At 38.8% G+C, this 27882-nt stretch overlaps 1 protein-coding gene across 1 annotated transcript; it reads left to right on the forward strand.

Moving 5' to 3' along the window:
• Positions 1-9014: 9014 nt before the first annotated feature.
• Taf7l (TATA-box binding protein associated factor 7 like) lies at positions 9015-27725 on the forward strand. The gene is made up of 13 exons (XM_070039029.1): positions 9015-9283; positions 12606-12673; positions 13624-13702; positions 15790-15923; positions 17531-17654; positions 17861-17916; positions 21570-21611; positions 23088-23232; positions 23932-24045; positions 24435-24647; positions 24825-24937; positions 25718-25777; positions 27121-27725. Exons 1-13 carry the CDS (start codon positions 9058-9060, stop codon positions 27163-27165), a joined length of 1419 nt encoding a protein of 472 aa, XP_069895130.1. The 5' UTR covers positions 9015-9057; the 3' UTR covers positions 27166-27725.
• Positions 27726-27882: the final 157 nt, after the last annotated feature.

Raw genomic sequence — 27882 nt, forward strand, 5'->3', positions numbered from 1 at the left:
CTTGAAAGCAGGGAACATGCACAAGTCAGGAAGTCAGGGACGCTCCCACACTGGGTGAGAGCCACAAGAAATAGTAACAGAGGGAGAATGTACAGATGTGGACCATCTGAGAAATATAAGTAGGAAGGAACTTGGGCTCCAGGAGGTACAGATGTTGGCTCCAGCTTTTGTGGTGAAGAGCAAGTCCAATAGCGTGTGGATTACTGAAGACTGAGTGGCTTGCTGCTGAGTGGACTGAGAGCTTACTTTGAGCTCAGGTACAGCAGATTACTCTATTTCCCCAATCTCCTCTCTCACAGGGTAGTTTACTCCTGGACAGGATCTGGAGGCAATGACAGGCAGGTAGATTGCCTGTTTCTGATCTCCCTTTCCAGACCGGGACTGAGTGCTCTATTTGTTTTCTATAATCTCCAATGAGCTTAAGGATCACCCTTCTTTAGCTTGGTTGTTTGCTACTCTTGGGAGCACAAATTAGGAGGCTTCTGGAGCAACTGGGGATCTGCCCAATCTGTAGGTTCCAAAGTTATTTGAGAGCAGCAGCAGCTTCAAACACATAAATAAGCGAGGAAAACGTCTAAAGCTGATGCTGGTAACTGACCCTTCCTGCCCTGCCCTCAGCATGCATTCTCCAGGATAAGTCGTGTTACATGACAAAACAAGTCTTAATAAATTAAGAAGATTGGGTTTGGGATGTAGATTAATGGTAGAGTGCTTATCTAGAATGTGCAATGCTTGGAGTCTAATCTCTAGTGCTATAAAGATATGTTAAACACTGAATCATATAGACTACATTTTCTGACCACATGAAATAGACATGAAGTAGAAGGGAAACTAGAAAATTCACAAATATGTGGAAATTAAACAACATATTCAACCATTGGGTCAGAAATAATACAGGAAATAAGAACATACCCCAAGACAAATGAAAGTGAAAACAGCATAACAAAACATGGAATGCATGAAAACTCAGAGGGAAATTTAGTCAGGCCTAATGTCTCATGCCTGTAACCCAGCTAATTTAGAGAATTGAGGTTGGTGACCAGCCCAGGAAAAAAGATTATAAGACCAGTAAAACGTTGGGCTGTCATCACAGCTACAGGGGAGGCATGAATAGAATCAGTCCAGACTGACCCAGGCAAAAGTTGAAACCCTATTTGAAAATGACAATAGCAAAAAGGGCTGAGGCACAATAACTCAAGTGGTAGAGCTTCTGCCTAACAAGTGTGAGGCCCCGAGTTCAAACCCCAATACCATACACAAAACCTCCCCAAATAAAACCTCCCCAAAATAATGAACTAGAGGGCTCACTGATTAATTCTCCCAAACACTTAAGGAAATAATACCAGTCCTCCAACTCTTCCTAAATATGTAAGGATTGAGCACTTAAAATGTATTGTTATAATAAAGGTGATGTACAGAGGAGTTATAGTTACATAAGTAAGATAGAGTACATTTCTTTTTGGGCAATATCACCTCTTTCCTTGAGAGAGCACTTCTTTACTTATTCTATGAGGCTAGCAATGCCCCAACACCAAAGACATTATAAGGAAACTACAGACCATTATTCCACATGAGTTTTTGCACAAATGCCTTTAACAAAACACTAGCAAATGTAATTCAGCAGTTATTGAAGTGTACATCATTGGCAAGTGGGACCTTTTCTGGAAGTACAAGAATGTTTTAATATAAGGAAATCAACATAATACAGCAGTTAACAGAATGAAAGGGGAAACACAGGAGCATATTAAGTGATACTGAAAAAAACTGGACAAAATTTAACACTATCATGATTTTAAAAATCATTCAACATATTAAGAAATAGAAGGAAACTTCAACATGACAATGGCCATACTTAATAATAGCCTAAGATCAGAAACGACCAATAAATATGCTGCTTCTACTCAACATGTGATGCTATGGCTAGAGTAGTGAGGAAAAAAAAAGAAAGGAGAGATATCCAGATTGGACAGGAAGAAGTAAAATTATCTCTGTTCACAGATGACATGGTATTATATACAGAAAATTCTAGAACACACACACACAGAGCTAATAAATTTAGCAAAATCATGATGGAAAAATCCATACATAAAAAAATCAGCATTCAGGATACAAACTTGCAAAAGGATCTTCCATTATTTTGAAAACAAAATTCATTGTATAAGATTTGTCCTATGTTATCAGAAAGTTTAAAACTAGATTCTCTTTCAAAGCATTTGTTGTAACCCTTGTATACATAACCTTTATAATAACTATAAAAATTTTTTGAAAAGCATTTGAACTGGAGATGATCAGAATGTCTCTAGTTTAAGTTCAATATTATACAGAAAAATCTGCTTACCTATAAGGGAAACTCTAAAACAATAGGCTACATGGGTTTATTTGATTTGATGTGTGCCACTATTAGAGCTTGAACTTGAGGCTTCCTCACTTTCAATGTGCTTTTATTTTTGCTCAAGGCCAGAACTCTACTACTTGAGCCACATCTCCAGTTCAAGATTTTGCTGATTAATTGGAGATAAATGTCTCATGGATTTTGTTTCTACTGACTGGCTTCAAAACTCTATAGTAAGATCTCAAGTCTTCTGAGTAGGTAGGATGACAGGTGTGAGTCACCACCATCCGGCTCAATGTCATCTCCTTGAACACTCTGTGTTATTGTCTGTAAGTGGTAACTGGAAACCTTGCATGAATTACCTGGTCATTTGTGAGGTGTGTGTATGCTGTGTATATGTCCCATATTCACTTGAACTGGAAATATGACTCAAGTAAATTGATATATTTACTTTAAATGTGCTTTATTTGGGGGAACAGTTGATTTCAGAAAAAATTATAATCCTCAAAAATATGGCCTATTTATTGCATAATGAAATATGAAAACATCTTTTTAGGACATTTATATCATTAAATTTTAAAATATTAATACAGGTCGTTTAAAATTTTGTTATGCACAGTACTGATTTAATTTTAAAGTAGACTTGAGTAACAGTTTGAATTGTTAAAAATAAAATTACAAATTTACTCATTTACAATTTGTGCATAAGTTTAAAATCTAAATGGAATTCTTTATAAAATTATAGATAAGTGCTGGATTATATAGCTCAGTGGTAGAATTCTTGCAATTACTTGTGAAACCTGGATTTAATCACCAATGCTTCCAAAACACAAAAATATATGGATTGTAGATATTACGCATTGTTAATAAAATAGAGACATTGGTAAATTAAGTTTTGTGAAAACTTACCTCAACAATCTTTGCTTGTGGCCACATATAATTAAGTAGGTGAACTTGTTTGACTTGGACATGCATGACCTCTGATGTATAAAATAAAAATATTCAATGAGTTCTTGAAGAAGGAAGGGGATGGATGTATGGGTTTGTTTTTGTGTTCTTAGGTGATAACGATCAGTTACAGAATACAGAGTATTTTGCAAACCTGTTTTATAAAGATGATGAGCTCTGCTTTATGTGTTAATAAACATGTTGTAAGTTTTAGTACCAGTTGAACAACTATTGAGTACCTGTCATATGCATGGCTGCTACTTCTTCACTAGAAATTAAATCACACTGTCTCTGTATTATATGAACTTTATGTTTGAACAGGAATACTTATTTTAAAATATTTTCTGTTATTAGAGTTTATCATTGTACACTGTAATGAAGTTAGTTTTGCTTTCAGGTTTTTTTTTTTGGGGGGAGGGGGGTCCGGTCGTGTGGCCTGAACTCTGGGCCTGGGTGCTGTCCCTCAACTCTTCAGCTCAAAGCTAGCGCTCTACCACTTGAGCCACAGCGCCACTTCCGGCTTTTTTCTTTTTGCTTATGTGGTGCTGAGGAATCGAACCCTGGGCCTCATGCATGCAAGGCAAGCACTCTACCACTGAGCTATCTTCCCAGCCCCTTGCTTTCAGTTTTTAAAGATGAAGATATAACTTCGTAACTGAGAAAATACTTTTGCTAAAAAATTATCTAAACATCAATTCATTTTTGGCAATACTAGGTCTAAACTCAGGGCCTCATGCTTGATAGGCAAGGCTCTATCATTGAACCATGTCTCCAGTCCTAAATAATAGTTCTAAGAAAAACTTTCAAAATTTAAATGTTATTTATTTATTTATTTTATTGTGAAAATACCGTACAGAGGGGTTTCAATTACATGGGCAAGATAATGAATACATTTCTTATCAAGCATTGTTGCCTCCTCTTTGTTTCCCCTTCCTATCCCTTCCCATACTCCCCCCTCCCCCCACCTGATCCTCCCCCACCCCCCATCAAAGTTGTAAAGTTCATTTTTCGACATAACAACTTGTACATCTCATTGTTGCAATGGGTCCACCTGTATCCCTAGTTAAATGCTTTGGTTTTTTCCCTTCACCTCCACAAATTATACAGTGAAAACATCGGTTATACCGTGAATGAGGGACATACAAAGCAACATAGAAATCATCCTATAAATATGTTAGAAACAATTGTCTTTTCTTTTTTGGTACTGGGGATCGATCCCAGGATGTTGCACTTGCTAGGCAAGTGCTTTGCCACTGAGCTACATCCCAGCCCCTTACTGGACTTTTCAACTTCATTTATCATTTATCAGCAGTCAATGCTGATGATGAGATAGATACTTGCTGCTTGTGTCTTTTTGCTAACTGCATCTCCTGAATTTGAGAACATTAAGTTAAAGTAAAATAGGTACTACTTAGAAAAAAGAATCAATTGCATTTCTGTATAATCATAATGAACAAAAAATAAAATTAAGACTACAACTCAATAAAATAATATACAGGGGCTGGGAAGGTGGCTCAGTGGTAGAGCGCTTGCCTTGCATGCATGAGGCCCTGGGTTCGATTCCTCAGCACCACATAAGCAAAAAAAAAAAAAAAAAGCTGGAAGTGGCGCTGAGGCTCAAGTGTTAGAGCGCTAGCCTTGAGCTGAAGAGCTGAGGGACAGCGCCCAGGCCCGGAGTTCAGGCCTCACGACCAGAACCCCCCCTCTCAAAAATAATAATATATAAAATAATATATATATAAAATAATAAAACATTTATGAAAGAAATTAGAAAGAATAATGCAAAGACATTTGTTTGTGACCTGGAAGACTAAATGTTGTTAGATAGATATGTTACTCATAGTGACTGGCATTCAGAGCAATCTTTATTTTTATTTATTTATTTTTATTTTTTTATTATTGTGAAAATACTGTACATCGGGGTTACAATTACATGGGAAAGATAATGAGTATATTTCTTATCAAATATTATTGCCTCCTCCTTTCTTTCCCCTTCCCATCCCTATTTATTTATTTATTTATTTTTGGGTCCAGTCGTGGGGCCTGAACTTTGGGCCTGGGCACTGTCCCTCAGCTCTTCAGCTCAAGGCTAGCGCTTTACCACTTGAGCCACAGCGCCACTTCCAGCTTTTTTTTTTGCTTATGTGGTGCTGAGGCATCGAACCCAGGGCCTCAGGTATGCAAGGCAAGTGCTCTACCACTGAGCCACCTTCCCAGCCCAGCAATCTTTATTTTTAAAAAAATCAAAATATCATTTTTCAGAAATAGGAAAAGTACACCCTAATGTTCATATGGAGCAAAGAGCCCTGAATAGTGAAAACAAATATCACAATTAGGAAACTTACTCATTGAAATTATAGCCGAAAATCCTCCAAAGCTAGGGAAAGATATGTACATCCAAGTATAAGAGGCATTTAGAGTCCCAAATAGAAATGATTAAAAATGATCTCTCCATGTCCCATTATTTCACATATCTATACTAAGCTAGTAGTGAATTCTAGCAATGCATAGCTCGCTCAACCTGTGCAAATCAATAGATGTCAAAAATAGAATCAAAGGGCAAGAATCATATGATCACCTCAATAGATACAGAAAAAAAGCTTTTGACAAAATTCAATATCGCTCCATAATAATAGCCCCAAAGAAATTAGGAATTGCTAGATCTTACATCAACATACTAAAGGCTATCAATGATAAACCTATAGACATCATTACACTAAATGTGGGAAAATTGAAAGCACTTCCTCTAAAATTTGAGGAAAGAGGGAGCCAATATGTCTTACCCCCCCTTACTGAATATAGTCTTAATTGTCCAGATTAATAAGATAAGAGGAAAGAAGTAAAAGGGATAGAAGGCCAGATGTGGCTGCACATATGTATAATCTCATCTACTAAAGAGGTGGGGATCCAAAAATTAAAAGTTCAAAACATCGGCAAAAATTAGCAAGACCCTATCTCAACCAATAAGTGGGCATGATAATGTGCACCCATCATCCCAACTCCATGGGAAGCATAAATAGGACTTCAGCCTAAATAAATTCCTATCTCCAATCCTGTACAAACTTTTAAACAAAATAGACACTAACCTAAGATGTGAAAATTTGAAACTTCTAGGGGAAAACCTTCAAAGACATAGGCAGAGACAATGACTCTATATAGGACTGCAATAGCTCATGAAACAATAGCAAAAAAAATCTAATAGAATGGTATTAAACTAAAAGGCTTCTGCACAGCAAAAAGAAACAGTGAACAGAATGAAGAAAGCCCACAAAATAAAAGAAAATCCTGGCAAGGACTAATATCCTTTGACAGGATATTCCTATCCAGAGTACATTAAGAAAAATCTCATAATACTAAACACCAAAAGAACCAATAAGGCTCTATATGGTGGTTCACACCTATAATCCTAGCTACCTTGGTGGCTGAGAGTGGGAGGATTGCAGTTCAAAGGCAGCAGCCAGGTAGAAAAAAATTATTGAAACTCCATCTCAGCCAATAATAAACAAGGAAGGGCAATAGAAGGAGTGAATAGGATCAAAACATCTAATGTACATGATAGAAATGGCATTGTGTAGCCTCTTTCTTTTACAATTAATACAGAAAAACACAATTAAATATGCATGAATACTAATACACTAAATAATATAAATAATTTCTGTTTGATGATTGAATTTTTTTTGCCAGTTCTGGGGTTTGAACTAAGGATGTGGGCACTGTCCCTGAGCTTCTTTTTGCTCAAGGCTAGCACATTGAGCCACAGCACACTTCCAGCTTTTTCTGTGTATGTGGTACTGAGGAATTGAACCTAGGGCCTCATGCATGCTAGGCAAGTACTCTACTACTAAACCACATTCTCAGCCAGATGATTGGATTTGTAAGGGGAAAGTTACTGTACTCCAATATTCTTAAAGGGATGCTTCCTGAAGCCATTTTTGTTATTTAATAAAATTATCCAACACTTATAACTGATGTTTAAATTTTTGAGTAGTTTCTAGTGTTGTCTTATTTTACCTTTTAAAAATGTCTTGTCAGGGACTGGGAAGGTGGCTCAATGGTTGAGTGCTTGCCTAGTATGCATGAGGCCCTGGGTTCGATTCCTCAGCATCACATAAGCAGAAAAAAAAAGCCAGAAGTGGCGTTGTGGCTCAAGTGGTACAGTGCTAGCCTTGAGCTGAAGAGCTGAGATACAGTGCCCAGGCCCACAGTTCAGGCCCCACGACAGGACACCTCTCCCCCCCCCCCCAAAGAAAAGAAACAAAATGTCTTGTCATAATGCATCTTCAAATCATGGTTTAGGCACTGTTACTCAGTTTTTAAGCTCAAGGTTGGCTACTACTGGAACCACAGCTCCATTTCTGGCTTTTTGATGCTTCATTGGAAATAAGAACTTCAAACTGTCATCCTCAGATCTCAGCCTCCTGAGTAGGTAGGATTACAGGCATGAGTCATCAGTACTTGCTTATTTAACTTTTTTGAAGGGCAGAGAAAGGAGATTTATGACATGGTACAGGCACGCCATGATAATTTAGTGTTGTTTCTATAAGATATAAAAAATATACATGATAAACTATTGTATGACAAAATATTTTGCATATTGTACATAATTATATACTTAATGATATATCATATAGAAGAACTACATATAAGATAAATGTAGATAATTAAGAAAGTTAAGACAAAGGTTGACACATGCTCATGAAATGCCTAGTTTTTAGAAATGGCTTTCTACTTTAGTTTTAAAGTCCCTAACAGTCACAGTAAGGAAGGCTGATTACATATTTCAATTTGTCCATATGGTTGAAAACAATTACTCATGCCCTTAAAATAGAAATGTTCTATAAAGTTCTTCCAATTATTACCTTTAAACTGTCTTAAAAAGAATATTGTAATATTCAATATATGTAATACTGATGTTTTGGTGTATTTTTTATTTGTTTTTTTTGTTTTTTTTGGGGGGGGTCGTGGGGCCTGAACTCTGGGCCTGGGCGCTGTCCCTCAGCTCTTCAGCTCAAGGCTAGCGCTCTACCACTTGAGCCATAGCTCCACTTTCGGCTTTTTTCTTTTTGCTTATGTGGTGCTGAGGAACCGAACCCAGGGCATCAGGCATGCAAGACAAGCGCTCTACCACTGAGCCACCTTCCCAGCCCTGTATTTTTTTATTTGTGGATCCATGGCAGAATGAGAAAATAAAGATCCTTATCTAGCTTAATTAAATGGAAAAAAATTCATTTGTCTAGAAGAAATGATCGCATAATCACTAGTCTTTCAAAAATATTCCTTATGACCGGTGCCCGGTTGCTCACATCTGTAATCCTAGCTATTCAGGAGGCTGAGATCTGAGGAGTGCAGTTCAAAGCCAGCCTGGGAAGCAAAGTCCATGGGGTTCTTATCTCCAATAAACCACCAGAAAACCGGAAGTTGCACTGTGGCTCCAGTGGTAGAGCACTTGCCTTGAGGTGATGAGCTGAGGGACAGCATTCAGGCCCAGTAGTTCAAGCCTCATGGCCGAAAAAAAGATAAATATTACTTATAATTATGTTTAAATCCACTGTCTAAAGGTGCCTAGAAGCACCTGAGTAACAGAATGTACTATTATGTCTGTACCTTTAATTAAATGACTTTTTAGAACACTTTCTGAAAGTTCTAGAAGGCTCTCATACGTATATACCGGAAAACACTTTACGTTACCACGAGTCTTCATTCTTGCGTGGACCATGGCGAGTGGGGAGGGAGAGCCAACCAGTGTAGCTGAAAGTGATTTAACACCTTCCACCTCGATGGGAATTGAGGACAGAGAAACCCAAGTTCCTGACAACCATCCTACTGAGGCTGTTTGTGATAGCAGCACCGACGTAACAGGGGACAGAGTGCCCGAAGTTGCTGTGGAACATGGAGATCCAACTGATGCGGTTAGCAGCAGCGTGGAGGCTGAGAAAAACACTACTCCAAGCGAAACACCGAACAAACCACCCAGCCAACCAACAAGCCGACCCGCAGGGAAAAGTCAGTGGTTATTTTTTTTATTCTACCAGGCGGAGGTGGCCTCTGGGCAAAATGCAAGGCTTAAAGTGATTTTCGATCCATGTCCTGTGAGGGATACTCATTCCTCAGCCACTTGGCTGGGAGGACTGGAGTGGATTACTAAGACTCTGGGCGCCATATTTATGTAGTGGGTTTTGCATTGTAGGATTTTACATAGTAGGTTTGTGTGATAGTGGCATTGTAGCAAAGAAATGAATCATCTGAGCTAACTGATTTGGAGGAATAAGGAAATAGGCCGTTCTTGGTTGGGAAAAACCCTCTGGAGACCCAATGGTTGGCACGTTGTAGAAAGTGATGGGATAGAAAATTGTGGCTTTGCTCTCCAAGCATCCCTCTCCCCTCGGACCGCCGCATGCTACACACCTTTGGCCTGTTTCGAGCTTTCCCGCCTCCTCTGAGGCAAACGATTTGCCGCCATCTTTGATTGGCCAGGAGTCATGGAAGGCTTCTTTCAGTTGGCTCTGAGTAGGGAGTGTGCAGAGGGGCCAAAGGATATTGCTGCTCTAATCCGTTGCTGCCCTGTGCAAGCATAGCTCATAGGCCACAACCATCCCCGCTGAGAAGGACGTGAGGCCCCACAGCCCTTAAGATAAGGGCACACATGCCAGTGACTGTTTACTCAGCAGAAGGTTTGTTGGTGGTGGTGGTTGTTTTTTCGGTTGTTTTTCCTTTTGCCAGTCCTTCGGCTTGAATTTAGTGCCTGGACACCGTCCCTAAGCATTTTTTGCTCAAGGCTTATGCTCTACGACTTGAGCCACAGCCCAACTCCAGATAGTAGTCCACCAGATAGTAGTCTGGTGGACTTTCCTGCTTGAATAGCTTTGAATGGCGATCCTCAGATCTCAGCCTTCTGGGTAGCAAGGATTACAGGTGTGAACCACTGGTGGCACCTGGCTGGGTGTTTTTTTTCAGGAGGAGGGAGCTCAATATCATGCACACTACACCCCGCTGGCTGCAGCCGGAATGGATGACTGGACGGGAGAGGGGCCAAAATTGAGGGCAATTGGTTCTGTGAAAGGTTTGCAAGGAAATGGAATAAACCTAACAACTAAACTTCTCTTCCAAGCTGAGGCCAGAGAGACAAGCCAAGATACTTGCACTTGCAAAGGAATGTGTGGCTGTGCATACTCAGCCACTTTATGTCACTTGTGATTCTGCTCACATGAAATGCAGCTACTGAGAGAACAGTGAAGGTGTATGAGAAGTCCTGTTAATTAGGTATCAGAGTGCTTTCTGGGGAAAAGTGGATGCATTCATTTTGTTAAATACCATGCAGTCCTTAGGTAAATGTAGGTTACTAATTTTAAAAATAAAACTCATTTCAACTTCACTTTCCAATCTTTCTCCCACTGGACCTTATAAAAGTGATTTACAAAGGACTAGTTTGAAACCCTTTCAGTTCTTAAATTATTTCTTCCACAAAGAAGACTTTCCCCCCAGATTAGTGAAATGAATGAAATGCCTAGTCTTAGCTCTGCTGAGAAATCTAAAAGTTACAACTGATGTACTCCTTTAAATTTGAGTCTCTACTCCTAATCTTAAGTAGTCCCTACTCTCTCCTCTTCAGGCAATGTGCACAGCCCTAAGATTCTGTATTTTGTTTACATTATTTTAATGAACCTCTTTCTTACATATACTTTTCATTGTTATAACTATACTAGTGTGTGAACATATATTTTATAAGCCCAAAATACTACTACCACAAATAATGCATATCACCTTTCCCCATCAAGGTTGTCTACTTTTACACTGCTGACACTTTTGTTCTTTTTTTTTTTTTTTGTCGGTTGTGGGGCTTGAACTCTGGGCCTGGGCACTGTCCCTCAGCTCTTCAGCTCAAGGCAAGTGCTCTACCACTGGAGCCACAGTGCCACTTCTGGTTTTCTGGTGGTTTATTGGAGATAAGAATCCCATGGACTTTGCTTGCCAGGCTGGCTTTGAACTGCACTCCTCAGATATCAGCCTCTTGAATAGCTAGGAATCCAGGCATGAGCCATTGGCACCCAGCAACATCCTATGTGTTTCTGAGGTTTCTAAAATTCCACTGAAGGATTTAAACAATAACCAATGTTTTAACACCAATTGGGATCCAGACTCACTTGTATGTGTTAAGAGAAGATTCCTATGCTTTTAAGATTAAGATTAAGATTCAGAACTCACATCCCAGTTAATATGAATTAAGGTATATTTCTAATATAGAATATTAGAGCTGTGAATTAACTGGAACTTATCCCTTAAATTAAGATATTAGACTTTATAACTTTGTACATAGTGTTCTTAGAGCATAACAAACTTTCTTAGGTTCCATACATGTAGATTGTTTTCTTCTACTTTGGTAAAAAGTTTTCCTTAGAAGTGTGGGCTATACTACTCAAAATACAAGTTACTACAGATAAATATTAAATAGATGGAAAAAAAAAGATTATAAATAGCCAGTGCCACCAGCTCATGCCTGTAGTCCTAGCTACTCAGGAAGCTAAGATTTGAAGATTTTGGTTCAAAGCCAGTCCAAGCAGGAAGGTCTATGAGACTCATCTCCAATTAATCACCAAAAAGCTGGAAGTGGAGCTGTGGCTCAAGCAGTAGAGAACCAGCCTTGAATGAAAGAGCTAAGGGAGAGTTTGAGGGCCTGAGTCCAAGCCTCCATCTGTACCAAAGAAAGAGAACTGGACTGTTTTTCCAAGGTAACTCTGAGCCATTGATGCTAGTTCTAGTATGATGAAAAACTGTCTGCTATCACTTGGACTGATTAGTTCCTATTGTCCTACAAGGTCACTGGAGTACAGAAAAACAAGCCTCTGTTTATGTCAAAACATACATAATGTTCTGGCAAGTGGTTTGAGGGTTGTTTTCAGCCTTTGGTTTTCATTCTTTCCTTTTTCTTAGAGTTCATTTAATTTGCTTAAGTAGCTATCACTGTATGGTTGATTTTTACTTTTTAAGAGTCAAAGAATATTTTTAAGATGGCTAACTCATGTTTCTAACAGCTTACCTTATTCTTTAGATTATTACATCATAACATTTTGCATTGACTTTGCGAAAAAACTGCCTATTAGAAGGTAGATAAGTGACTTTAGAGGTTTGGAGGTGTGCTTCAAGTGGTAAAGTACTTGCTTTGCAAACATAAATGACTTTAGGAACAATTAAAACCACATAAGATATTGGACCTTGGCCAAGGTCTTGTATAATTTAACTAGTGACTACTAGAAGTGATCAGCAGAATGAGAAAAAGAAGTTTTAAGTGACTTTCTGTCAATTTATTTTCCATGACCTCAAAAACAAGAGACCGGTAAAAGCGTGACCGAACCTCCCTATGAACTTGAGAACCATTTTATAATGCGTCTGCCTATGGTAAGAAACCTTTCCATCTCAAAGCCAATATCCCCTTTACAAAAGTGTAGTTCTGCTTGGATTCAGTAACATGTATTTCAAGCCATAGAAACTCAGATGTGATGGCTCACATCTAATATCCTAGCTACTCAGGAGGCTGAGATCTGAGAATTGTGGCTCAAAGCCACAGGTAGGAAAGCCTTTGAGACTCATCTCCAGTTAACCATTAGAAAAATGGAAGTGGAAATTTGGCTCAAAGTGGTACAGTGCTAGCCTTGAGCAAAAGAGCTCAGGGACAGTGCTCCGGGCTCCGAGTTCAATCCCTACAACTGACAAATACAAAAATCCAAAACAAAATACCTTGTTTCACAGGGAACATTTTCTGTTGATAGCCATAATTCTAGTGTGTACACTTCTAGGAGCATTTCTTCCTTTCTGTATGTACCACCTATACCATAGGTTGATTTCCTGGCAGCACATCTGTGATAATGATGAAACCATTCACTTATCACAGACACCGCCTATTCCCTGAGCAGCCAAGATAAAATTATTGTCAATTTTTACCTTCCACCTCAGAAGGGATAGTTAGACCAGCACTGTCTTCTGCAAATTCATTACCATGCAAGGCTGTCAGAGCTCATCTAAACATTGTGTTTAAATCTCTTCCCCTACTAAGACCAATATTCAAGCATTATTTAGTTGAGGGACATATGTTAAGGATGGTTTCAGAAAGCTATTTCTCCATTTAATGTATTCAGTAACATAGCTGTGAGAAGTAGTTGGGACAACCATGAAATTAGAGTTGGTCTTATCCTTACTTGTATGGTGTATGATTTCTTGTATATAGCACTGTTGTTAACATTTGGGAGGCGTAAGGTTTTGTTTAAGACATGAATGTGTTTCTTTAATATGTTTGTTCTAGCTCCCAACTAGGCAATTGATTATGATTTTTCAATTTACCTCACTTTTAGGAACATGCTTGTACTGTTAGGAACCTAATACATTCCAGAAGTGTCCCTATGAGGAATAAACTGAAAATTGACTTACATTGTAAGTAGATAATATATTAAAAAACAATTTATTAAAAATTGTTACATGCCAGACACTGTACTAGATACTAAAAATATGAAAAAGAACATCATCTCTGTTTTGAAGGATTCACTGTTTAAAGAAACTTTATTCACTGAATGACTCACTTTTTTAAAGGAGAAAGAAAGACCTATGCAACTTGTAATCATAGTGTTTATAAGGATGATCTTGGGGATCATTTGTGGTTATCTCATACAGCTGGTAATCTATATTCAAGCTATATTCTTTATGATTTCTGAATGTCGAAGTGAATGACAAATATGCTGGTCTTTGTAAAAGAATAGAAATTTCTTTTAAAATATTTTTATATTTGTAAATCATATATATGATAAATAGCTAATACCTAAAATATATAAGTAACAGCTCAATAGCAAGAAAACAAATAACAATGAAAATAGAGGACCTGAACATATTTCTCAAGGAAAGAGTTGTTTCTTGTCATAGAAGCTCATGCATTTTGCCTAGGACTAGCCTTGGAGCATAATCTTTCTACCTATATTCCCTACATAGCCATGAATATAATGTTAACCACATACCTGTCTTGCTTCTTGAAATGGAGGTCTCACTAATTTTTTTTCCTCTAAGCTGCTCTTGAAATCCTCCCAATTTCTGCCTTCTTAGGAGTCTCAATTTTAAAATTGAGCTGCTGTAGTTAAATACTGAGCATTCTTTTTGTGCCAATCCTGGGGCTTGAACACAAGGCCTGGGCACTGTCTGTTTTTGCTCAAGGCTAGCACTCTACCACTTGAGCCACAGTACCAGTTCCAGCCTTTTATGTGTATGGGTACTGGGGAGTCGAACCCAGGGTGTCATGCATGCTAGGCAAGCACTCTACCACTAAGCCACCTTCCCAGCCCTGGGCATTCTTAATATTTGCATATGAAATGTATACACAGGGAAAAGAAATAACATTGTACTTATAAGCACTGTAGTATAAGTGGAAAATACAATGTCTGCCAAAACATTCTATCTTGTATAATATTCTCTCCAATAATCTTGTGCTGAAAAATATACCTGTTTGTGATATGTGGACAGACTTCAGAGTTCATCGTGTATCTGGCTGTTGGATAGAGTTTAATCATTATATAGCTAACTAGGGTTTTTTTTTTTAACTTGAAACTTATTTAGCACTATTTCCGGACCATTCCTTCTCTCATCCAACCTTTTGAAAACGTACATCTACAATGACAAAATTGAATGTTTGTTAAAATGAACATATTTAAGTGAATGGAATTTTCTTTTTTTAAATCTTTTTTAAAAAATCTTTTTTTCTTTTTTTTTTTGGGGGGGGGTCCAGTCATGGGGCTTGAACTTTGGGCCTGGGCACTGTCCCTCAGCTCTTCAGCTCAAGGCTAGCGCTCTACTACTTGAGCCTCAGCACCACTTCCGGCTTTTTTCTTTTTGCTTATGTGGTGCTGAGGAATCGAACCCAGGGCCTCATGCATGCAAGGCAAGCGCTCTACCCCTGAGCCACCTTCCCAGCCCCTATTTCTTTCTTTTTTCTTTCTTTCTTTCTTTTTTGTTTTTGTTTTATGATGAGCCTGGGGCTTGAATCCAGGGCCAGGGCACAATCTCTGAGACTTTTTGTTCAAATCTAGTGGTCTACCATTTGAATCACACAGATCCACTTCCAGCTTTTCAGTGCTTAATTGGAGACAAGAGCCTTGTAGAATTTTTTGCCCAGGCTGTTTTCTGTGTTCTTCACATCTCAGCTTCTTAAGTAGGTAGGATTATAAGCATGGGCTACTGGCTCCCAGTTGGGAGTTTTCTTTTCAGCATAAAAATGAAACAGTTTCTTGTTTTGTCCACATTTAACTAAAAACAAAATTGTAACTACTTTTGAGCAAGTGACATAAACTGGGGGTGGGGTGGGGTGGGGAGAGCTCCAAATGCTCTTCCTTCTTTTGTCTGGAAGTTACTAACTTCTGTCATCCTAAGAAATAGCAGGTTTCACCAAAAAACTATTCTGCCCATCCTAACTCTTCATTATTATGGAGCTTAATAAGTCATTGAGAAAATGTTGTTTTTCCTTTTCTACTTTGTTTTAGCTGATGGACGTCATGGGATCGTTCAGATAGAAAATGTCCGACTGTCTGCTAAGATGGTTGATTTGCCTTGTGTTATTGGAAGCTTGAAAACTCTTGATAAGAAAAGCTTTTATCAAACAGGGGATATTTCCCAGGTATGGACAGTTTTGGTTTTTTAAAAATCTTCTTTCCACAACAGATTCCAAGGCGACAGATGATGAGATGCCTATGCAGTGATATCTCAGAATATTGCTTATTAAATAATATTCCAATTACCACCATAGAGAGAGGAATGATTTTAACTGACAGAGACGACTAAGCTGGTGTTATTACCAGCTACTGTAGGTTCAAATTCTCCCAGGGAAAACTTAAGGAGGTTACAGTTACATTCCAAGGGTAGATGACAGAAAATCAGGAAGCACTTAAGCAGTTTTGGAAAAGGATACAGGAATTTCCTCACTAAGATAAGTACATACAAGGACTGCTGTCTTTTGACAGTAATTAATGCAAAAGGTCAAACATTCATAAAAATCCATTCAGCCAGGGACAGTGGTTTTCCACTGGTATTTTTTATACTTCAAGCACACTGTCAAATATACTGCAATGAGGCATAGTTTCCATTGGACTCTAGTGTTCCCACATTCTTGCTCTCACATCCTTCAAGCAATTCCTTTTATTTTCCTTCCTTTCAGTATTCCTTTTCACTTGATGAATGGCTGCTGCCATTTCTAATTTCTAGTTAGTTTGTGCAGGAATACAATATAATTCTGGTTCAATGTTTGATGTTTAAGTTTTCACTACCTTATTTAATCCAAATAACTTGCAGAACCCTCTTTTGCCATCTATAGTGAATTCAATTAATTAAAAAACGAGCAACATCTAGTTATTCTGAACTTTCTGCTAATATAGTATGTTAACTTTGGAGGTTTAAGTTGGCCCATATTCATCATCTCTGCTAGTTTTTCCGATTTTCTCCCTAAATCAAAATGCTAAAATATATGTGTTTTCAACATATTCCTTCTGCACTAATAAATACTGTAAATAAAAAAAATCAGCTTGCCGGGCGCTGGTGGCTCACGCCTGTAATCCTAGCTACTCAGGAGGCTGAGATCTGAGGATCGCGGTTCAAAGCCAGCCCGGTCAGGAGAGACTGTGAGACTCCTATCTCCAATAAACCACCAGAAAACCGGAAGTGGCGCTGTAGCTCAAGTGGTAGAGCGCTCGCCTTGAGCTGAAGAGCTGAGAGACAGTGCCCAGGCCCAGAGTTCAAGCCCCACGGCCGACAAAAAAAAAAAGTCAGCTTTTTTGGGGCTGGGAAGGTGGCTCAGTGGTAGAGCACTTGCCTGGCATGCACGAGGCCCTGGGTTTGATTCCTCAGCCCCACATAAGCAAAAAGAAAAAAAGCTGGAAGTGGTGCTGTGGTTCAAGTGGTAGAGCACTAGCCTTGAGCTGAAGAGCTGAGGGACAGTGCCCAGGCCCAGAGTTCAGGCCCCATGACCGGACCCCCCCCCAAAAAAAAAATCAGCTTTTTATCACAATGCTGCTATAAGAGAAGAGAAAGGGGAGAGGATGAGAGAAGAAAATGAAGAGAGAGAGATAAACAGGGAGAGAGGTGAGAAGAAGGAATACATATCACATAATACTTGGTCTTCCTGGAAATATCAAGCATCACTCTTTTTTGTGGTTCAGGATTTTTGGTATTAATTATTATTAATCCAAGATTTAGGACCACAGTTAACTTCTTTCTCTTTGTGAAATGTAGATGCTTGTGTGCAATGATGGTGGTGTCCAGCCGTCTCCAGAGGAAGCAGTTACTTCCACCAACCATAGCATGACTGGGACTAATAATGAAGAAAAAAAGAAAAAATATGCCTGGAAACATGGTAGTAAGTTACTAAATCTTGTTCATTCTAGGTGACTACATGTATTTAGTGAGTCCTAATTCCCTGTGAATCAAATACCTCTTGCCTGCTTCATTAGGCTCTCAGACACTTGCTATGAAAGGAGTTATGTCATAACCTGTTTATCAAATTCAGAGATATTTGGCCACTATTGTTCATGTATATCTTTCACACTGTTGTGTTTCTTTTAGTTGCGGCACCACTTAAGAATGTCAGAAAGAGAAGGTTCCGAAAAGTCAAAAGAAAGGTTAGTCTTATGCTATTTGTATATCTGCGGGTAAATTAGAAGATGATTCTGATTGAGGAGTAAAGGCAGGAAGTCAGTTGGGAGTTAATTTGTTCATTTGTTTATATATTCAGTAAACAACTCCAATGCTGTATGTTAGCAGTTGTGAATATCTGATGTCTGATATTATAGGATAATTAGGGATCTGGAGCTCATGCTTTTAGTTTTTGGTTATAAGATTTAGCTTTAAAATTAACATGTCTAGAATGTGAGAACTGGGACCTGTGTTTATATTCCGAACCTTACTTCAGGCTGGTAAGAACTTGGGCAGGCGATGGGAGTATTATGAGTCTTCTTTCTTTACTGAATTTTTTATTTTGTAGCAATTATAAGAAATGACAGAGAGATGTCATGTACTTTTTTCTTTGGTTTCCCATTGTAACATTTTGTAAGACTATAATACAATATTATAAACAGGTATTTGACATTGTTGAAAGTCATCAATCTTATTCAAATTTCTCATTTATGTGTACACAAGTATGTGTATAGTTCTGTGCAGATTATGTGTGTGTGTGTGTGTGTGTTTGCGCACACGCATGCATGTGCCAGTACTAAGACTTAAACTCAGGCTCTGGGTGCTGTCTCCTAGCTTTTCTACTCAAGGCTGGCACTCTACCACTTGAGCCACAGCTCCATTTCAGCTTTTTGGTGGTTAATTGGAGATAAGAGTCTTAGGGACTTTCTGCCTAGGCTGGCTTCAAATCCTCCTCCTCCGATCTCGGACTTCTGAATAACTAGAATAAAGGTGTGAGCCACTGGCACATGGCAGTTCTGGGCAGCTTTATCCCATGTGTAGATTCATATGCGCATACTCAGTTAAGGCAATAAACAATTCCATTACCACAGTATCTCTTGTCTTGTCCTTAAATAATTATACTTACCTCCTTCCTACCTTACACCTCTGGTTCTTAGTACTTGGCATACTAATCATTTTTTTTTAATTATTATTTTATTTTATTTGAGAACATACTGTACAGAGGGGCTACAATTACATGGGCAGGATAATGCAAATATTTCTTACCAAGCATTGCAGCCTCCTCCTTTGTTTACCCTTCACCTCCCTTCCCAGCCTCCCCCCTCCCCCCACCCAATTATACTCCCCTCCCCCCCCCCCCGACATTGTAAAGCTGGTTTTGACATGACATTTTGTACTTCTCATTGTTGCAACAGGTCCACCTGAATCCTTAAACGACTTGTTTGCCCCCATCTCCTCCACATGTTATACTGACATCAAATATAGTGACTAATCATTTTTTTTATGATTTTTTTTGGGGGGTGGCTGTGGGGCCTGAACTCTGGGCCTGGAAGCTGTCTCTTAGCTCTTCAGTTCAAGGCTAGCACTCTACCACTTGAGCCACAGTGACACTTCCAGCTTTTTCTGCTTATGTGGTGCTGAGGAATCAAACCCAGGGCCTCATGTATCAAAGGCAAGCACTCTACCACTGAGCCACCTTCCCAGCCCTAATCATTCTTCATCTCTATAGTTTTTCCATTTTTAGAATGTCACATAAATTAAATAATATAGTATATAACATCTGATAGTAGCTTTTTCTCCACTCAGAAAAATTCTCTCTATATCCATGCAAGTTTTTGTATTTAATCAGTACTTTTTTTCTATTTGTCAATATTGCTTTTTTATTAATAAGTAGCATTCCATGGTATGAAATTATTAGTTTGTTTAGCTGTCTACTCATTAAAGGACATGTGAGCTGTTTTCAGTTTTTGACTAGTATAAATAAAAATACAAACAGGTATTTGTATGAACAAAAGCCTTCATTTCTCTGGGATAAATGCCCAGGTATTACTGAGTTATATGATAGTTGCATGTTTAGTTTTAAAACTGCCATGCTGTTTTTTTTTTTTTTTTGGTTGGTCATGGGGCCTGAACTCTGGGCCTGAATGTTGTCCCTAAGCTCTTCAGCTCAAGGCTAGCACTGTACCACTTGAGTCACAGCGCCACTTCCAGCTTTTTCTGCTTATGTGGTGCTGAGGAATCAAACCCAGGGCCTCATGCTTGCGAGACAAGCACTCTACCACTGAGCCACCTTCCCAGCCCCTGCCATGCTGTGTTTGTAGGAATTCTTTATCTACTATTTTATATTCCTGACAGTTGTATGTGAGTGGCCCGTGTTCTCCACCAGCATTAGGTGTTATCACTATTTTTTAATCTTAGCCATTCTGATGGTTATGGTGATCTCATTGTTGTATTAATGTGCATTTCTCTGAAAATGACATTGAAGATCAAATGTGCTTATTGTCCATCTTTATATACACTTCAGTGAAGTATCTGTTCATGCCTTTTGACCATTTTCTAAATTGATATTTTATTGTTGGGTTTTAAGAATTCTTTTCATATTCTGTATCACTGTCTTTTGTCAAATGTATAGTTTTCAAATGCCTTTTCCTAGTTTGTAGAGTGCCTTTTTATCCTCTTCATAGGATATTTTAGAAGGAACATTGTTTTTAGTTTTGATGAGGTCCAATTTGTTACTTTTTTCTTTTAAGGGTCTTTCTCTTTTGTGTTATGTTTAACAGCACTTTACTTTGGGGAGATCCTGAAGATTTTCTTTGACGTATTTTTTGTTTTAATTTCATATTTAAGACTGCAGCTGGCTTCTTAAATTTTATGAAGTACGAGTTTTTCTGGGAACCAGTGGCTCACACCTGTAATTCTAGCTACTCAAGAGGCTGATATTTGAGAATCACAGTTTGAAGCCAGCCTGGTCAGGAAAGTCCATGAGATTCTTATTTTCAATTAACCACTAAAAAGTCAGAGTGTCTCTATGGCTCAAGTGGCAGAGTGCCAGCCTTGAACAAAAAAGCTAAGTGAGGGCTGGAAAGGTGGCTCAGTGTTAGAGTGCTTGCCTTGCATGCATGAGGCCCTGGGTTCAATTCTTCAGCACTACATAAGCAGAAAAAGCCAGAGTGGCGCTGTGGCTCAACTGGTAGAGTGCTAGCCTTGAGCTGAAGAGCTGAGGGACAGCACCTAGGTCCAGAGTTCAGGCCCTATGACTGACAAAAAAGTAAAAAATAAAAAATAAAAAAAAAGCTAAGTGGTAGTGCCCAGGCCCTGAGTTCAAGCCCCAGTACCAACACCAAAAATAAAAGGTATTAGTTTTAAAGGTTCATTTTCTGCTTGAGCATGTCCAAGTGCTCTAGTATCATTTGTTATCCTTCTTCTGATATATTGTTTTATAATGTTGCCAAAATCAGTTTGGTATATCTGTGAATGTCTGCTTCTGGTCTTTTTATTCTGTCCCACTGATCAATGTATGACTCTCTCCACTGATGTGATAGGTCTTAAAAGCAGAAATTGTTTGCTTCTACTTCATTTTTCTTTTTCAAGATTGTTGTAGCAATTTTAGAGCTTATACTTTCCATACAAATTTTAGAATTAACTTGTCTATGGCTATACATTTTGATGTAATTCAAGTTATAGACAAAATTGACATCTTTATTATGTTTTTTTTTCCAGCCAATATGTTGCTTTGGTTTCATACTGTTATTAGGTGCCTACTAAATATAAAAATAAGTATAGTTGTAGAGCTCTTTAAACATTACTAAACTATACCAATTGTAATATAACTTCAGTATTTGCTGTGTTTATTTCATAGGTCCCTGATGCCAAGTCAGCTGAAGAAATGAGCTTTTTTGAGGTAAAGCAATCACAATGTAACTGTGTTGCTTAAATTTAGTGTTTTATTTATTAGCTCACTAGTTTTAAACAAATCAAATGAATTACAAACTTTTTAGAACCTTCTTTCTTACCTCTAGCCCTTGCTCAGGGTGTGTGTATGTCAAAAATACATAGCCTGGATTTTCACTGAGAAGTACATTTGTTATTTAGTATCCAAAATCTCCCAGAGAAAAAGATACCATTTAGCCAGTCTTGATTTTTTTCTCTAATTTATTTTCAAAGCCTTTCCTTGGAGGCTAAGCTCCACTTTTACTAGTAGTTGTTTGCAATGGCTTATAGCTACATAATCTCAATTTTTATCTGTAGAATGATGAACTGATTGCTGTAGAGACAATTGTTTAAAAATAAATTCAAGGGGCTGGGAAGGTGGCCCTGGGTTCAATTCCTCAGCACCACATAAGCAGAAAAAGCCAAAAGTGGTGCTATGGCTCAAGTGGTAGAGCGCTAGCTTTGAGCTGAAGAGCTGAGGGACAGAGCCCAGGCCCAGAGTTCAAGCCCCACAACTGACCAAAAAAAAGTAGATTCAAGAGAAAATACCTACCAGTTTTTGTAGGAATATCTCTCCAATTAAAGATTTAGGGAAGTAGCTCTGAGACTCAGACTAAAAAGATCAAATGTCTCGTGATTTAATTGGAGAAAATAAGCTTATTAAACAAAAATACAAGCCATGTTTAAGGATTCTTTCATAAGTAGCACCTGTTAAGTAGAAATTTTAAGGCTGGGTGCTAGTGGCTCACGCCTGTAATCCTAGCTACTGGGGAGACTGAGATCTGAGGATCATTGGGTCAAAGCCAGCCTGGGCAGGAAAATCCACGAGACTATTTTTTGGTCAGTCATGGGGCTTGAACTCTGGGCTTGGGTGCTGTCCTTGTGCTCTTCAGCTCAGGGTTAGTGCTCTACCGCTTGAGCCACAGTGCCACTTCTGGTTTTCTAGTGGTTTATTGGAGATAAGAGTCTCACAGACTTTCTTGCCTGGGCTGGCTTTGAACCGCTATCCTCAGATCTCAGCCTCCTGAGTAGCTAGGATTACAGGTGTGAGCCACCAGTGCCCGGCTCCAGGAGACTCTTATTTCCAATAAACTACTCAGAAAAAGACAGAAGTGGCACTGTGGCTTAAGTAGTAGAATGCTAGCACAAAGGAGGCTCAGGGACCATGCCCAGGCCCCGAGTTCAAGTCCCAGGACTGGCAAAAAAAAAAAGTAAAGCAGGAAGGTACAGTTCTGAGTTCAAGCCCCAGTACTGGTGAGCAAGAGAATACACACACACACACACACACACACACACACACACACACACACACACACACACACACACACACACACACACACACACACACACACACACACACACACACACACACACACACAGAGTAAAACTGGTGGTTGGACAGGTATCTAAAAAGGCTACATTTTAAATTGAATTCATTGGTTTATAGGAACTGGGTACTTCTCCAAAAAACAAGGTGTTAAATGACAGTAGTAGTAGTTCCTCCCAAACCCTGCTTCAGTTCATTGACTCTCCAGAAGTGGAAAAGGAAGTGAAGAGACTGCTCTTTTCAGATGCTGAAGCCATCAACATACGTATCCTTTATATCAAATATTTTCCCTATGTCTGTTCCACCCAATATGAATATGATGATAAATTTATGGATTTTTTTTTTGCAGGCTGAAGATCAAACTCAGGACCTTGCTAAAGCAAGCTTTCTACTACTGAGTGACATTCTCAGCCTTCACTTCTGTTATTTGTGTGCCAGTTTTGATGTGTAGAGAACTTAGGAGTTTTAGAAATATTACTTTTTTATACCAGTACCAGGGCTTGAAATCATGGTCTCATGCTTTTTCCACTTGCTTGTTCATAGCTAACATAGCTTCCAGTCTAGACTTTACTCATTAATTGGGATGGAGTCTGGCAGACTTTTCTGCCTGGGCTGGCTTCAAAACTTGATCCTCCAGATTTCAGCTTCCCAAGAGGCTAAACACATAAATACCTGTTATGGAAATGTATTTACTTGTTTAATTCATTATAAGGCATTTTGCCACTGTAGGAATATGGATAAAAGTGGCCTAGAGAGGTGCTGTGGCTCAAGTGGTAGGGTGCTAGCCTTGAGCTGAAGAGCTCAGAAACAGTGCCCAGGCCCAGAGTTCAAGCCTTACCACTAACAAAAAAAAGTGGCCTAAATTTGAACTACATTATATACCATTTTTAGTGGAAGAACCTTTACCTTTCAGCTGTGCCCTCTCTTTTCCTTCTGCTTGTTCCTTGACTGCTCCTCCTTTTAGGATGGGAAGTTGTTGCTGATGAGGAAAACAAGGAAACAGAATTTCAGAGATGCCTTTCAGACTCTCCAGTATCTCCAGGAACTGGTGACTATAAGGAGGATTATAGCTTATCAGGTATTTTAGTAAAAGCAGAACTGGTACTTCAGGTAGGCCAAATGCTAACCTATGTATGAGGTGATTCTCTGTAGATTCACAGGATAAATCAAGAAAAAGGATGATTTTACCTTTCTCGCCTGTTATTGGTCCTCCAGTTGGAATTCTAATTTCCCTTCCATCCTAGGTATTAAATTTCCTATGGACCCTTAGATTCTCTAAATACCTTGAGATATTTGCTCTGTATTTCATGACATTGTTTCACAAAGGGAATAACTTTCCTGTTAGAAAATTGATTCATAAAATTTACTGGTTGCCTAGTGAATTTGAGGGTAAGGATTAATTTTATCTGGGGTGGGAGTCATTTGCAAAGCTTCTGGTAATTTCAACTTCTTGCTCAAAATCAATAGAATATGAGAGACTGCGGAAGATGTTCAGTGATTCTAGCAGTAGCAGTGAAGATGATGATAAATGTAACAAAGATGAAGGAGATGATGATGATGAACTCATAGAGGTGGAAGAAGAGGAGGATGATGGTTTTGAAGAGGATCAAGAAAGGATACTACGAGCCAGAATTCTCGAAGTCAGGAAGTGTGAAAGAATAGAAGATACCTGTGAGCTAGGTAAGTCAGCAGAAAAGACAAAGGTATTTCATGAGATGGGTAGTAGAGCTAAACACTAACTCCTGATATACAAGGTACAAGACTAAGTTTGAAGAGTTCTTAATCAGAACTTGATTTGGATCTTTGTTCAGTAGTTTAGGCTGTATGAAGTTACATAAAAGTCTCTATCTTTGTTAGTTTTGGAACTTCAGAAGCAGATTTATTTTAAGGAGAAAAAACTGCAAAGGATTCAGAACAAAGCAGAAAGACAGAAGACGATCATCAGGAAAGTGGATAACCTACCCCTAAAGGTAAGTCCTCTTATTGACTAGCATTGACAACATCCTCATATCTCATTTTTGTGTTTCCACTCTTGTCATCTTTATGGAGTGCTCTTGTACATTTTCAAGAAACTAAACAACCTCTTAGAAGGCTCCAATAAAGAATTATTGTAGAGCCCCAGGCTCAGGTGTCTCATGCTTGTAATCATAGCTACTCAGGAGGCTGAGATCTGAGGATCGCAGTTCAAAGCCAGCCCCGCACAAAAATCTTTGAGACTTTTATCTCTAATTAACCCTCAGGAAACCAGAAGTGGTGCTGTGGCTCAAGTGGAAGAGCACTCACCTTGAGCTGAATTGCTCAGCATCAGCTTCCAGACCCAGAGTTCAAGCCCCATGACCACCACCACCAACAAAAAAGAATTAGTGCAGAGTATATAAAATAAAATAGGGTAGTTTTTATGACCTAAATAATCTAAAAAAGTCACTCTTATATGATTGACACTTTTATTCATTTTTGTTGGTGGTAGTACTTTCACTCAGGGCCTAGACGCTGTCCCTGAGCCTCTTTGTGCTCAAGGCTAACGCTCTACCACTTGGAGATAAGAGTCTCACAGGGACTTTTCTGCTTGGGTTAGCTTCAAACCACGATCCTCAGATCTCAGCCTCCTGAGTAGCTAAGATTATAGGTATGAGTCACAGGCTCCCAGATGATTGACAAATTTCTTATCAAATTATTCAACAAATTCTATATCCAGTTGTTCCCTTTCCTTTGACACACAGCATTCATTGTTTATACAATTTATTTTCCAGGCTCATTTGCATTCTGTGCTGGAGCAGCTTAGGTTACAGGAAAAGGAAAGGCAGAATCAGGTGAGAAGTATGTTTTCAAATAAGAATGTATTTGCTGCAAAGAACCTTCTTCCAGTCTCATTTGTAGCTTTTCATCTCACAAGAATAAGGGTAGACAAACCTTCTGAATAGAATAGCAGAAAAGCACTGAATGTACAGTGAGGAGTGATATACAATACTTGTCCTCAGTAAAGAGCTAACAGTCTATCTGCAAAGATTGACAGCAAACAAGTTATCATACAAACGTGAATATACAAACTGTAAGAAAGTACTGTGAAGAAAAAGGAAGTCATCATTGTTTTTAGAATAGACTCATGAATTAAACCAATAGATCATGATAAACCTCTTGAGAGAGAGAGAGTGATATTTAAAGTCTACACCTCAAATATACAGCCAGGCAGAGAGTGAGATGAACAGCCTTGTGGGTAGAGCATATTTAGTGTAACACACTGGGAATAAACTTGGTCTCACTGAAGAACTCAAATATTTAAAGCACAGAAGAGATTATCTTAAAAGGTTGGAAAAAGTAGGCACAAGTCATAGCATAGTAGTTCTTAGCAGGATATAAGGAAATTGACTTTTAGTCTTAAATGGGCTAAAGGGGGCCTTGAAGAGTTCTTGAGTAGGAGAATCACATCTATTTAAACTTAAAAAAAATTACCTTAGGGCTGGGGGTGTAGCTTACCTGGGAAAATGCCTGTGCATGGCCCGGAGTTCAAATACCATGAAAAACAAAAAACAGTTTGCTGGGCATGGTGGCTCCTGCCTGTGATCTTAGGAGGGTAAGGTTAGTGGCATTATGCTTTGAGGCCACCCAAAGAGCAAGTTTATAAAGCCCAGTCTTAACCAATATTTGTGTGTGGTAAGGTCCACTTCTCATCCTTGCTATAATAGGTATCATAAAATGAGAGGATTGTGGTCTTATGGATATTGGCCCAATATGTTCTGGCAAAAAAACAAGACCCTATTTTTTAAGTGCAAAAAATGGATGATGTGGGGCTGGGAAGGTGGCCCAGTGGTAGAGTGCTTGCCTTGCATGCATGAGGCCCTGGGTTCGATTCCCCAGCACCACATAAGCAAAAAGAAAAAAAGCCGGAAGTGGTGCTATGGCTCAAGTGGTAGAGTGCTAGCCTTGAGCTGAAGAGCTGAGGGACAGCGCCCACGCCCAGATGTTCAGGCCCCACGACCGGACCCCCCCAAAAAAAATGGATGATGTGGTACTGTTCTTTGGAATATTGTAAAACAAAGGTAACCTTATGAATGTCAAGTGACAATCATTCTTTTTAGTTCTTGTGAGGTAATGAAGTAATAAAACAAGTTTTTAGACGAATTGTTCATGTTTTTCTGGCTTTCCTTGCTTGCAGCTTTTTTTCCTTCAGGAACAATTGAGGTACTTTCAGAAGAAGTGAGAAGAGTTCATCATCTAATCTGAAGACAAGATGAAACAGTGCATGTTTCTTCAGTTGCCTTATGATCAATCAGTTCCATTTGTTTCTTTTATATTTTTTGCTAGTTATAATATGTTCAAAGATCGTAGTAATGGAGATGAGGACAGTACACAAATATAATAACTTTAAAGATCCCATTCCACCATGAGACTTTACATATATTGCCTCTGTGCTATACTGCTTTTCAGATCATTCTTGCCTGTGTTTATCAGTGGCAGACAGTATATCCTAGAAAGTCATACAGCTGGTTTGTATCTTTTAAAACATTTTTAAAGATCTTTTATTTGTTTTAAGTATTTCCTACACTTTGTTTCTGAACAAAGGAAAAAAGTCAGTCCATTCCTATCAAGGGCTAGGACCTGCCACAATTTGAGTGCCTGTCTCGCTGCAGTTTATACTAGGTTGTGCCCTGCCTCTGTTCAGATAAAAGCTGCTCTCCAATTCGGGATAACTTCTTGCTGTTTATCTGTATTCTGTTGTGTAATTCCAACTGTGACTGGTTGTTATTCATTAGCTAAAGAAATAGGGCAAAGTGAAGAAATTCTGAACTGTTCTTATTTTGAGCTAACCTGCATAAGATAAAGAATAAAAAAATAAAAAAAAAAATATAAAGAAAATCCAAATGCCTGTCATGCCTATGAAAACTTGTTATAAAGCCCTGGGATGTTTTGGGGGTGT

Source organism: Dipodomys merriami, unplaced genomic scaffold, assembly GCF_024711535.1.
Source record: "Dipodomys merriami isolate MVZ:Mamm:240054 unplaced genomic scaffold, mDipMer1.0.p SCAF_3, whole genome shotgun sequence".
NCBI classification, from domain to species: domain Eukaryota; kingdom Metazoa; phylum Chordata; class Mammalia; order Rodentia; family Heteromyidae; genus Dipodomys; species Dipodomys merriami.